At 37.4% G+C, this 14611-nt stretch overlaps 1 protein-coding gene across 1 annotated transcript; it reads left to right on the forward strand.

The window, feature by feature from the left end:
- The first annotated feature begins 3435 nt into the window (after nucleotides 1–3435).
- DPD1 (Polynucleotidyl transferase, ribonuclease H-like superfamily protein) lies at nucleotides 3436–13198 on the forward strand. Its single transcript, XM_089153551.1, has 4 exons — nucleotides 3436–3746; nucleotides 9772–10479; nucleotides 12111–12316; nucleotides 12406–13198. Exons 2-4 carry the CDS (start codon nucleotides 9899–9901, stop codon nucleotides 12630–12632), a joined length of 1014 nt encoding a protein of 337 aa, XP_089009677.1. The 5' UTR covers nucleotides 3436–3746; nucleotides 9772–9898; the 3' UTR covers nucleotides 12633–13198.
- The last annotated feature ends 1413 nt before the right edge of the window (nucleotides 13199–14611 follow it).

A 14611-nucleotide genomic window follows, 5' to 3' on the forward strand; every position in this document is an offset into this window, starting at 1 on the left:
AGACTTTTATAAGCTCATTTCTAGGGGTAGGAGGATGGGATGCGTACAAAGACAATATTACCATTAAACAATACAAGCGAGAAGGCATGGCTCGTCACTCTAGGAAAACAAATATAATATTGAACTAATTTCTGGAACAAGAAAGGTATTCCATTATTTATTTGAATATGGTTTTAACTTTGACACGTAAGTTACCAAAAAAGGAAAATAAATCCGACTAATAGACTAAAATATTGAGATCGAGAGAGAGAAATTTCTCTTTATTATATAAAATCAAAATCCTACTCTCATGAAAAAGAAAAAGATTCGAGAATTATTTAAGTTATGCAGGACCACATGACTAAACAAATCTCTCTCTCAACTTGTAGTTGGTTTTGATTTATTCAATCTCTTTAATTTTTCTTTAAAAAAAATGCAATTAAAATGATGTGACTTTATTTTGTATACCTTAGGCAAGTCTATAATTTAATTGGAGATCTGAGATATGAAATATTACGACTTCCTACTTTTGTTATATAATGGTTTTCTTACACGGCATTAGCATGTGTTTTGATGAAGTGTGATGGTTGCTTGAATCTAACTCTTCTTCATCTTGGATAATATTATAGCTTCATTTTTAAATATTCTACATGTACCAAATCTAGTTTGAATATTCCTAATTGGATGATTCATTGTGGATATTCCATATCCTTCAAAAATGTTGACTTTCAAATCATTTTTAATCTATTAAATTAATTTATGTGTAAAGTTGACACAATTAAATCAGTTCTTGGATGATGTAATCTTCTTAAACTTTTTTTGGGGTCAAGCCTCATTGCTAAATTTGGAATAATAATGATACCAAATTCCTTTATTGTTTGATATTTTATAAAATACTAAAATGAGAAAAAAAAAATTGGTACCATCAAAGTTTAAAGGGTGATTTTAAGAGACGTATCGTCCTGTATCGAGTATTGTATCGCTCTAGCTAATGTATTTTAGTGTAATTCAATGGAGAGACGTATCGAGATGTATCGTATCGGTTAGGTCAAATATGGATACGTATCGGCTAGTATCGTATGGTATCGTGGAATACTTTAAACATTGGGTACCATACCAATAATGTACCAAGGTGACACCCTCAACAATACATACTGAGGTCATCCGAACTAGCTTGCAGGCACCTCGATTATATCCGCAATAGTCGAACCAATGACCTCTTCACTAAGAAGTATGGATCTTACCACTCTACCAACCCTACATTGACATCATTTTTTCCCTTTTGAGTACATGAATGGGTCAAGGACTTAAACAACAGGAAAAACTTCTCAAAACAGACAAAGGAATCTGCTTGGAAGATCTCTTCAAATTCCAAAGGGGACTGGGAAGGAATACCAAAGACCCCATTAACATCAAGGATACCCTCGATATCCAATTGGTTGCAACATTGGCATTCCTATGGATGTGATTGACCAAAACCCTCTCACTAGAATTTAGCAACATTTTGGTTTCGTCAATTAACCTAGCGTGTAGGTATGCTTCTATAGACCTGTAAACGGATCGGATTCGGCTCGGATACACCAGTATTCGAATCCTAATAGCAAAACCGCTATCCGGATCCGGATCCGGTAGAAATTTAGAGAAGGCATCCGAATTTGAATCCAAAACTTTATCGAATATCCAATAATAATCCGATCCAATAAACTACCCAATTATTGATTGGTGATTATCAATTTTTTTTTAAATTTCCGGTTATTGATTACCAGTTTCTGAATCCAATTATTAGCCAATTTTTTAGAGAAAAGTGTTTAATACTTTACATTAACTGGATAATTTCCAATTATACGATTACCGATTATCAGTATCCGAATCCTATTATCATACATTTTCAGAGAAAAAGTATTGAATACTTTATTCTATCCAGATATTATCTGATCCGATAAGTAATTATCCGAATCCGAATCTGGTTGCTTAGCGGATAGATATTTTATGATAATAAAAAATTTTGGATACGGATACTCTTAAAAGAATAAGAATGCGAATTTGAAGGCAGATTTTGAATATCCATTTACAGGTCTATGCTTCTAACATAAACGGCAGCAACCTCCTATATAGTTGCAGTAAGTTTGAGGAGGTCTTGGGGTTCAGCCTTCGTTCTTCCACACCTTCCCCCCTCCTTCCCACCCCCATGGCCTATGGTCCCCAGTCCTATGGTTGGTTTGATGATGACTCGAGAAGAAGAAAAAAATTATGACATGTCCATCAGTCAACACACAACCAATGGAAGGGGATGTAACTACCGCTAGGAAATCGATTCTACCCTCACTTGGACCACACCCTTTTTTGCGATTAGTAGCATCCCCACCCTGAACACAGTTATTTCCGCCTCTGTCAATATCCTTCACAAAGGCACCTCTAAACCCACATGTATGGTCTCGCAAGATCCCTCCAACCTGAGTAAAGTTTGTTTCTTCAATCATAATTGCATCTACATTGAGTTTCAAACTTTCAACCCCCCAATAGGGCAGAAGAATCCACTTCATGCATGCTTGGTTATGGTCTTTTATGAGAACAACATTCTTTTCGAGAATCATTCCCTATTGTTTTGATTAAAGAACGGTGGTTTGAGCACAATTTTGACCATTTGATAAAATTTGTGCTGAGAACGTTTAGTTCTTTTTTTTATTTTTTTCATGAAAGTAAGAGGAGTTAGAAGTTATGTGTGAATAAAATTTGGGTCTAACGTCACTCTTCGTGCATAATTTTGAGACATATTTTTTGTTTTTGAGAATGACAAAATAAGTCAAAATTGATTTGCAAACATCTTTCTCACACACAAAAATTTGAATCTGTTCATTTCTTAAAAATGAAATAACAATCTATTTTATCAAACGCTTTTTTAATATTTTTTGGGATTTTAAGACAGAAAGAACGCCAAAAACTGTTCATTGACTCATTATCAAACATGCTCTTAACTTTATCCACAAAGGCCAAACCATTACATTCGGAAATTCCTTCCAAGTATCTAGGGTAGTAGTCACAATTCACAAACTCATTGATCACCATCCAACCCCATCTCCTAATCTTAAAAAATATATATATAAAAAATAAAAAAATAAAAAAATAAAAAATTCTGTGAATTTTAAAGTAAGTGTGTCTTTTTTCTTTTTTGGGGAGAAGGAAGCACATGTATCACCCGGCTTACGATACGTGCAGATGCAGAGTTCACATTACCGTGTCCCTTACGTACGGTCCTGAGAAAGAGGTAAAGACGTGAAATTACCGCAACTACCCAATCCAATAGGTGTAAAGAACCGATTTGTCCATCGCAAAACTCTAATTACATAAATACCCCCAGATGCCTATCCAACCACCGAGAACAGATGCCAATGGAGCCAACCATGAAGCAAGAAAGATCAGATTCCATGGCACCAAATTAAATTGAAACAAAATACGAAAAAAAAAAAAAAACGAAGAAAGTTGATGCGGGTTTGATTCGAATTGTTGGGCTTCAAGCCTTCAACGCCATTGCGGCATTTCGCATGCTGCCCGCTGCCCCATCTTCATGTTCTTGTTCTTGTCTCTCTCTTCCGCTTTCTGCGCTTACCACTTACCTTCTCGGTTGGTTATCGCTCCAAGTTTCCTTCCCAAACCACCAATTTAACCGTTAATTAACGACCTCATACTTCCTCTTTAAAATCAACATTGGTTTGGTTTGAAGTTTCAGCAGATGTGGTTTTCAATCTCGAAAAGCTTCAAGCTTAAAGGTGGGTGGGTCTCTTTACATCATTATTGTTTAAGAAACTGTTCTGCATTCTCCTTGCTGACGGTATATTAAGATTGGGTAACCCGTTGGATTTTAATCTTCTACGCAAAGAACTTGATTCTTACTTGTTTCACTTGTGGTCTTCCCTTTACCCAGTTTATGTTCAATGAGGATGTTATATATATGCTTAGAATTTGTTTTTGAATAGTCTCAACTATATTTTTTCAATCGTGGAATTGGAGAATGTCTGAGTGGTTATTTCCCCCTCTTTTTTAATTTGCTTCCTTCCGCTGGCTTTAATTTGAAACCTGTACCTTTTTTCCTTGTTTTCGTTTGAGTGGAAGCGAATTTGGCTCTTTTGGTAGCTGGGTTTCTGTCAGTTTTGTCTTAAGTTAATCACCAGTAGGTCCTGATTGAAATCCAGGTTAGTTTAATACTTGTTCTGTATGATTTCTACAAAGACTGCATAATTATTGAATTGAAAGGCTTGTATTCAGTTATGCTTATTTTCTCCTTCCCTATTTCACAAATTGTTGTCTACAGTTTCCTTTTGTTTAAGATGAATATTCGCTACAGTTTCTTATCGTGGTTCTAGAACAAGTTAGATCAAGTTTGTGTCTTACAGGTTTATTAGAAGTTAACAAGCTTTCTTAAATCGAGTAGAGTAGATTTTCACACAACAAGATGTTTGTGATGGTTAAAGTTTCTTATAGACAAGTCAGTTGGGGCACTTGCTTTGGACAATCCTGATCTTGGTTTTCTGATGGCATCTTCTAAAGAAGGTAAGAAGGTTCATGACTAGGATTTGTTGATATATTATACACAATGGAGAGCAACCATTGTCCTTTTTGGATCTTTACCTGGATTTTTCCCTTACCATGACCTAGAGTCTTTTTTTTTTGAATTTCATAACCTCTGGTAAGAAGAAAAAAAGGATCAGTAAGAAAGGCAAAGGTAGTCTTTGGAGCCTGCTCAAAACCTTTTATCGGGAGGTTAAATGGAAATTTATGTTACCATCTACATAAAAGTAGTTTAGATAGGACAAGAACAGTGTGATGTATTAATGGAAGCATGATTTGAAATTCAAACACGTTTATGGGAAGTTGCATTAATGTTTTCTATATGAGGGAAAGTTGATTGAGAGGGTTTTAATGTTTGAAACCAAACCAATCTAAGAACAGTAATTAGGAGTGTCATGGTGCAAATTGATGGTGGTAAAAGGACATGTTGAAAGCTGAAGATGATCTGAGTCGCAGTGGTGAGAGAAGCACTTAAAAGTTTGAATGTTGCTATGGCTTCAAAGATTACATAGAATGGAGTGATGGAGCAGGACTTGTGTGGCCAACACATGTTAGTTGGGTTAAGGTTAACTATCCAGATGATGACCTAAATTGTCATCATAAATTGAACCGCCCTCCCTTCCCCTGCAACTCCCCCAGAAAAACAACGATGAAGACTATCATGAAGTCAAATTAACTGCAGGAAGCTGATACTGTATGGAAAAAGTGAAAGAATCTCAGGATAATGGAGCTTAGAACCCAATCATCTGGAGGAGAACATAAATATTTTCCCTCTGAACTCTTCACTGGCTCTGTTGTTTTCACCATTGAAGGGATCCAATATTTCTCTTCCTCGTTTTAGTGGTATTATATGAAGCCTGTAAAGAATTTATTAAGCAAGAAAATTTGGATAGTTTTCCATCTTTTCGTCATCCCTTTAATTGGTACAAACATTTGTGAGTTCTCAAATGTAGGAATTGTTTGAATTGGGTTCCTCTAACTACACAGGTTTTTTAGTTTTTATCACTTATCTTGTTTCCTGCACCTCTTCTCCTCATCTTTTGTTCCCTTTCTATTTTAGAACTCATTTTTTTCTTACTTTGTTTTGTTTGGATCCATTTCACCAACCCCATTTAGTTGGTATAAGGCTGAGGTATTGTTTATTGTCAGGTACCTATAACAGAGTGTGTGGGGCAAGTAAGTCCAACTGATAAATATTGTGACAATTGACCTCCTGTCTATCTTTCTTTGAATTATGAAATCAGCTATATCTTCCTTTTGTATTGTGAACAATCATTCAGAAAAAGATTATATTGTCAGCCCTGATATGGTTATTGATTCTCCAAGTGGAAGTCTAAGCAAACTATGTGTGTCACTAGACATGCTTGGCCAGTTTTGAAGTACTGTGGAGCTATTGTTACATTGTATCAGCTGAACCTGAGAGGTTTTTTACATAAAAAGTTTCTCCATAAAATTCATTTCTAAAGGATTTGCAAAGGAGGGGAATGGTTTGGTTTCTGCATCTTAACGTATAGGGTCATCCTTACCCTTGCATTTAAAAGCACTATTTTAACCATTTTGGCTGCAGCTTTTGAATGAATGCTCTTTTAACCCTTCCTGTTGAAATTTTCGAATGACTAAAGAGTATAAATAGATAGATGTGATGGGTTATGAATGCATATTTTAGCATTAGGCCTTGACAAATAAATGAGGTTGGACTCTTACCCGCACCCTCCTGATGCAGATTCATCAAATTGGAATTCTTTTCTTAGAAATTAGTCTAGGGTTGGTTTCTATTTTCTATACATGTTGAGGCCTTTGGACCTAAGGGTTTTTATTCTAATAAGTCTCTTTTATCTAAAATATGTATAATTAGGTTGCATACGGGATTTGTGGGTTATTACCCATAGCTTATTTTTTGTGTTCAATTTAAGCTGTTCTAGGATATTCCCTTTCTCTCTTATTAGGGAAATTTTCTATTGCTAGTAGTTTTCTTTTAGGTGCTTACTGGGGGCTGGATTAGAACTTGTTTTGATTCTATTTCAGTTTCCCAGTCAGTTTAAGTTACTTGGTTAAAGTTGCGACAGGCATTTCCTTTTTAGTGGAAGAATTTTTTTTTCCTGTAACTTTCTTTTTCTTGAGGGGATTGAATGTGAAAGAAATTTGATCAAAATATTTTGGCTGCTCCTCTCTTCTTCTCAAGTGAAGCTTTTGTTTTGTTGTTGAACAAGGCGGGTGGAAATTGGTGTTTAACCAATTGACACCTTGCGGTGTGAAACCCAAATCGTTTGTTGGTGGAATGGTATTTGATTTAGTCAACTCCTTTTGTTGTGAAGCCCTAGAGGTTCTAGCTGAAGCTTTCGTTCAAGTTGCTGAAGATCTCTTTCAAATTCTGAATAGATTTATTCCCGAGCAAAGAAGCCCAGTTTGGTGATAAAATTGCATGCCTTCTCTTCATTCTAATGGGCAATGCAAATTCTAGTAGCAGGAAAAAAAGGTGGAAATGGATGTTACTTCAAGACAATGATGGATCACTTTAAGATCATCGTATATTTGAGCTAGTAGGGAACAGGATGGCAATAAAGCCCAGTGATAGTATCCTTGAGAAAGATTCTTGTACCAGCTTCTTTGCAAGTTTAATTTTTGGTTGAGATGTTCCTAACCTTGAGGCCAAAGGTTCAAGGCTTGGTAGAGATAGCAAGAAGTTTTTTGCAGTGCGAGACTAAAGGGGTTAAAAAGACAACAGGAAAGTCGGATAAATGACCCAGGTTGAACTTTTGAGAATAGGTTTTTTTGGATGAATAAAAAATTCATTAATCAAAAGGAAACAAAAAAGGGGGGGGGGGAGAGAGGAGAGGAGTATATAAATATAGAGAAGGGCAAAGCCCAACCAACGCCAACAAGGTCCAAAGCAAAAGCAAACAAAGATAAGGAACCAGGCACTCAAGGTGAAGACCAAGGGCCATGACAAGCATGAGAGGAGAAACTAATTTTTCCTATTTTCTTCTTCTTCTTCCTAGAAGACCTGAGCTCTACACTGAAGTCTTTGCTTAGGTGGTGGCATCCTCTAGTAGATCAGCTACATCTCCTGTGACCCTGAAGCGGAGGAGGAGTTCCAAAGTCAGAATGGCAAGAAGAAGCTGGCTCATAGTCATTGCTACCCTCCGAAAGGGCCAGGGGAGAGAGAGGAGGGGATGGACTGGGCCAAGGTTGGAGGGCTGAGAAAGAGAGTGAGTGATGGGCTAGGAAAGAAGGAAAACTAGAGGGCTGGGCAAAGGAGGGGGTGGGCCAAGAGGGAAGTGGGATTGTTGGGGGTAAGATGGAGAGGGATGGGTTAGGTTAAGGAGAGGGGAGCAAATGGGTTGGGCTGGGCCAAGAAGGGAGCAAATAGGATTTACAGAAGATTACTTATGCTGCATTGGGATCGGCCTAGTGGAGGTTGAATGGGTTAGAACAGGTTAGTGCTTGACAAGTAGATTGGGTCAAATATGATTACTTATATGGGATTTACTGAACATGTTTCATGCACACAAACCTGAGTGATTTTGGGAGACCCCAGTTGAGTGCAGTGAGGGGATGCTTAAGCTGTCAGGACTACAATGCAGTTACATCCTGACTAGGCCAAGAGACTGAATCCACCTATTGTTCAGTATGAGTTATACCTAGGGACATGATATCTCCTGAAGCCGGTATGACCATGTTCTATGGGTCAGTGATGCGAGGCTTCCTAAGAAGAGAAGCAACCTGGGATGGGTTCTCAGAGTAGCAAGTAGGGGAGAAATCAAGCAACCAAACATTCATGCAGCAAAACCCCATACTTTTTATTCTTCCATCTATCTATGATGGTTAAGGGACTAACCAAGGCTTCTGCTATTGTGGAGTCTGAGGAGGTTGTAACTTGTAACATGCATTACAGTTCAGAGCTTTACCCGTAATTTGCTGAGGATGTGTTTTGAAGAAAAGAAAATCAAAGACTCCTCTTCTAATCTTCAAACTGAAAGATTATAAAACTCTAACATGACATGGCTAATTCAAAATAAAATAAAAGACTACAAGATAGGTCTAAATAAATAAATTGTTTATTAATATTCTGCTAGGAATGATAAGATAAGAAATGATCATATCAGAGCTGCCAGAGCTGCCCTGGGAGTAGCTCTGATAAACAATAAGTTACAAGAAAGTTGATTGAGGTGGCACGACCACGTTCACCAAAGGGCCTTAAATGCCTTTGTGCAGAGAAGTAATTTAATCCAGATTGAAGGAAGTAGCTGAACTAGGGGCAGACCTAAGATAACCTTAAGAGACCTTGTATCTAGTATGTCATCAAATGGAGCTGATTGGAAGGCAAGAATTCCACAACTGTAATTGGACCATGATCAACTCCTCATCTTCAATCTGATTAGGCCACGAACTTCAGTTTGATCTATGCTTTCGTTGTTCACCTTTGACCTGCCTTCTGAAGATACTACCATGGTTGACACCTTGTTGTAGAAGCAGTTATTATTATCAGCAAGCTTCAGACAAAGATTATCAATTTTGTCCATGGAGATTACAAAGGTTTGATTTATGGAAACCTTGGGGACTATGTTCTATGAATCAACCTTCGTAACCTCAGGTTTGGTTCTGATTCTAAATTGGTGGAGGGCAGTTAGAGAAGTGAAGCAATCCATAGATGGGATCTTGGAGTTGCAAGGGAGGGGATGAAATTGCACACTAATGCAGAGAAAGACCCAGTACCTTTCTATTCAATTCTGTCTGTTAATGATGGTTCCATGGTATTAATAAAAAAAATCAAAGACTCATAGTCTTAACTCTAAACTAAAATAGAAGTCTATCATGTGTAGCCTATTCAAAGTTAAATCTGAATGATCAAATGGATTATTATGTTTTACTAGACTCCAAAATCCAATTACACCAATTCCTAAACTGGTTTGGGCTGACCCATGGAAGTACTTCTGCATCAACCAATGTCTGAGTAGTCTGAGTTATGACCATGGAACAGCTTATTTCCTGAAGTCAGTGAAACAAAGTTCTTTGAGATAATTTCTGAGCACTAATCCTGATTCCTTAAGTCATGGTTTTGGTTCCATCTAATGCACTTAACATATTCCCATTTTTAATTTCTTTCAACACTGTCTTCTCCAACTTATTGGGACTAAATTTCTGTTACCATGCTTCTAACTTTCAAGATGATCAATTTTCTTAATTCTGTTTGTTTAACTAACTTGCTTGCACATGTTTCCTCAGAATGATGTGAATGACGTCTGCAAAAGAAGAACTATTACTGATTGGACACTCGGTCTGTTTTAGCTATTGAAGTCACTCTTCTGATGAATTCAGGCTCTATTTGCTTTACAGTCTTGCAAGAAACAAGATGCAGAATTCATCTTTGCTAAGAGGTAGTCTTTTTCTTCGTCCAGCGACTTGGGCCAGTATTTGGTCGGAGAACTTCCAGACTTTGAGAGGCAACCTTGGAGGCAATCGTAGGCTTAAGGTGCTTGCATCCAATTCCCATGGACCTTCTGGAGAGGGACTTAGTAGAGGTAAATGGAAACAACAGCCTATAACAACAAATGTAGAAGAAAATAAAGACACCCAGAGCAGTAAATTTCGGGACCTCAGGCATGAGCTCTTGGATGATACAGTATCAACAAGCACCAAGTTGCATATAAAGAAATCAGAAATCCTTAAGTTTGAAAAACCACTCTACTGTGACATCCAACAAACAAATGTGGATAGTAAGGAAATTGAGCGGCTTTTAACAATTTTGGTCTTTGATATTGAAACAACTGGGTTCAGTAGACAAAAAGATCGAATTATTGAGGTTGCACTTCAGGACCTCTTGGGGGGTGCGAACAGTACTTTCCAAACCCTTGTCAATCCTGAGCGGTATGTCCTCAATTCACATGTCCATGGAATAACTACCAACATGGTCAACAGACCTGAGGTCCCAAGGTATGCTTTGCTTCTTTTTTTTTAATTTTCTTTTTTCTATCTGATTTAGCAATGACCCTATTAAGAAGCACATTTTTGTTTTTTAGACTCTGAGATGAAGCATGATTACTTTCTTGTAGTCTAGTTGCAACCTGATGTTTTTGCTGGCCAGAAAATAATAACATGCTTAATTAAGTTCTCATGTAACATCCTGTTTTGCTTCATATTCATAACCTTTCTTGCAACAATTCATTTTACCACTAAAAATTCTTATTGGTAGATGCAATGAAGAAAATCAAGATAACTAAACTTAAGAAAGGCTTTTCCCAACTAATTGTGATTAGCTAAAGGAATGTTTCACCCATTCCATTCTATCAACAGACATATTCCTATGAGTTTTCTCTTCCTGCCTTTGGAGGTCTCAAATGAAGACAGGTGGAGAGGGCCATTTACCTTAAAAGTGGATGTGCTTGTGGGCTGTTTTGCACTAGACCATAGAAAAGTTGGGATGGAGGTGGTACTTAATAACACTAGGCACCAAAGCAAGAATAAAGATTCTTTTCCTGGGAAAGTGAGAGTAAGGATTCTCCTGGTATGCTCCGTCTTGTATTTTTAGTGGTATGCGGTGAGATTAGAGCAGGATTTATGTTTGTTTTTGAGAATGAGGGTTATAAATGCATGTAGTTCAGTGTCTTAGGTTTGGGTGACTACAGAGATCAGTGATTTTTTCGTTCCTTTAATTCTTTGATGATTGGTGAAGCCATTAGCCACCCAAAGACATACATGAACCCTGCAACTCATCAGACTTCGGCAATGTTTCCTCATGATCATTGTGTCTTCTTCTATATGCTTTTGGTGATTTTGTTTTGTGTCCTGATCTTAACCTACTACTTATTTATCGAGTACACTTGCTACTGCATTTAGTGTGATTTTGCGTTTCACATCTTACACAAAATGGTAACCCATTGGTTTTACTACTATCACCTTCTCAAATGATGCCCTTTTGTCTCTCATTTTATACTTTTGGAACCTACAACTCCAAAAATTGCACTGACCATATGAAGACTTCACACTGGCCACAGAACATTTTGGTTGGTGAAATTTCTCTTGACCAACAACTCTGACGGTATGGTAGATTTTGTTTCTGTTCTGATCTTATGGAACACTATTAACTATTATTTATGCTTATAGGGGGTCAGTCTAGAGTTGTTTTCAACTTGAACCAGCTACACTAGCTAAAATAGCTTCTTTTTCTCAGCTCTAGTTTATGCTGAAAGTAGCAAGTTGGTTTTCAAGTAATTTCATAGGCACTTCTGCTATGACTGCTTTATAATTTCTTGTTCCTCTTTATCTCAGTTCTTTCTAGGCTATTTGTTAATCAGAGACATTTAATTGACTATTTTCTATGAGAGTTTTCAACTTATTGGGTGACTTTAATGCAACTAGCTGATGATGGCCTCTTTGTCAACTTATGCTTTCTTTATTTGTTGGCTAACATCTAATCTGTTGCTTTTAGTGAAGTGAAAAGAAAATTGAATACTGCCAAAATGGTCCTAACTCTGTTATTACTGTAATTTTCGTCACTAAGTTAATGAATAGAAGTGCATAGATATGTCATATCACTTTGGTCTCATGGGTGAGATCTTGCGTAGGATGGAGGACCTGATTCCAATCTTAATGCAATATGTAAGAAGTCGCCAAAAACCTGGTGGTCCTGTTTTATGGGTTGCTCATAATGCACGCAGTTTTGATGTGCCCTTTTTGACAAGTGAGTTCGGTCGCTGCTCCTGGGAGATTCCCTCGGATTGGTTGTTTTTGGATACTCTTCCTCTTGCGCGTGTGTTGATGAAGTCAGAAGGTTAGCCCTTCTCTGTTTGTGCTGTGTTATATTCCTAGCCTGCCTTTTTGGCTTTTGTAGGAAATAATATAATATCATCTTATTAACAGGATCAAAGCTGTCCTCGACCTCTCAGCAAGCACTTCGTGAGTACTTCAACATTCCATTAACTAGTAAAGCACACAGAGCCTTGTCAGATGTGAATATACTGTCACAGATACTACAGAAATTGACTTTTCATCTAAAGCTAACAAAATCAAGCCTTCTGGAAGAGTCATTCAAGGGTTCAGACCCTACAAACTCGGAGAAGAAGAAGAAGAAGAGAAGCTCCAGCTAGTTTCCTTCATGTTGTATTTTCTCATATATGACTATTTATTATGTTGTAAACTCCCATTCTTTTATCAAAGCTAGTATCATTAACTTTCTGTGACCCCAAATAATCTGAGCATTGTTGGCATTGTCCCTAAAGCCTTCCCTCCATAGTAGAAGCTTTTGTCCCCCTATACCCAAAGAAGAGCTGCCTGATCAGGTAGCCTATGTTATCAGGAACATCCTTGGCACAGGACCTGGATAGCTTGTTTAAACGTCTGTTTCACAGGCTCTTACTGTGCTGGCATGAATGGAGAAGTGAAGATGGTTTTCAGAAAGAAATTCTGTATCCCATATGTGAAGAGAATCTTTCTTCATTAGTGAGAAAAATAATGGGTCCATCAAAACCCAAGTAAATTAAAAACCCGGGGAATCTTGATTCTTGACTCTCCGTCTTTAATGAGAGCATTGCGAGCTGAAGACTGATCTATTTGTGCCTCTGTGCATCTCGCATGCTTGAAATTGCAAACCGAGAGGATGAGACCATGCATTCCTTCAGGATGAGCAAATGGACATGAACATGCATGTTTGCAATACAGTCACTTATACGTACACAAAGTATGGGTCTATCAACTAGAAGCATGGGTCCATTGGTGACGTTTTCAATGCAATATGCAGCTAGGAGTCTTGTATTATGGAATGCCACAATCATAGCACTTATAGTAAAATAGGTTTATTCAGATTTACCCAAAACATCAAATTTTCAACCAATCAAATAACTTGCTAAAATTAATTTTACTTTACTCAATCTACAACCGAACGAAACAAAAGGGATAAAGAATTCCTAGAATTGTGCTCCCAACACACCCCTCTTATACATTTAAAAGGGGACATACCTCTGAGTGTCAGCAAGGTGGACCAGAGGTGGGTCCTCTTCTAAATATATGATGGAAGGGTGTGAAGGGAGAACCTCTATAATCAAGGGTAAAAGATCCCTGATAGGAATTGACTTAACTACCCTTCGTGAAATGGTCTAACAATTGACATAACTATCCTGGGAATATTCAAATGATCACAAAGATATGTAACTATGAGCTAATGATATAATTGTGTGTTAAAAGATAGGCATATTCATAAAGACATGCATTCAAATAGAGAGCATCTATTGTATGAAATCAATCCGAATGCTATGGAAAGAAGGCTTGAGGACTAAGGATTGAAAGACTAAGGAATGGGCATCCCCATGTTCAAACACAATCTTAAGGCTTAAGAATGATATGAAGACCTCACTTTGAGACCGTGCATATAAATTAGGAAAGTAGCACTATGAAGGTGAAGAGCTCATGGTACGTACTATTATGAGCTTTTGGTCGATCACTAGACCAATAAGCACCACAGTCAAACGGACCCAATTGACCTGTAATCGTCCATGAGAGGACAAATGTGTTCTAATGGCTAGGATGAGCTGGTCCACTGGAAGATGCCTTGGTTGACCGGTAGCTTAAAAATTATGACCACTTTATTTCTTATGGGATCCAATTTGACTGTTTCTTTGGCTACAAGTAAAGGTTGGTATGACACCCTCAAGCATTTTGGCTACAAGTAAAGGTTGGTATGACACCTTCAAGCATGAATATTATTGGGTGCTCTTGCTCGGAAACACAGCTTCTATAGCATTCTCTTGTCTGGAATCAACAATTATGTCCTCAATCTTCATATTGAAAGTGAACACATTAGTGAAATCCTTCTAGGGGTATAAGAAAGAAGTGGATGTAGATTTAGTTGAACCAAACTATTATAAATCCCCATGCCTTGTTTCTTTGTTTTATTTCATTGCTTTTAATGTTAAATTGTTAAATTGTTAAATATTTGCAAAAGACAAATGCGATTCATTATTTTAACCTTCAAAGAGTTCTAATGCTTAGAAATCCCACAGTTGATTAAAAAGCAATTATTACATACAAAAAAACTCTACAATTAGTACTCACAAAGACAACAGGCAATTCA

The sequence above is a fragment of the Hakea prostrata genome, chromosome 4 (genome assembly GCF_041222555.1).
Source record: "Hakea prostrata isolate BN-2017 chromosome 4, UWA_Hpros_2, whole genome shotgun sequence".
Classification (NCBI taxonomy): domain Eukaryota; kingdom Viridiplantae; phylum Streptophyta; class Magnoliopsida; order Proteales; family Proteaceae; genus Hakea; species Hakea prostrata.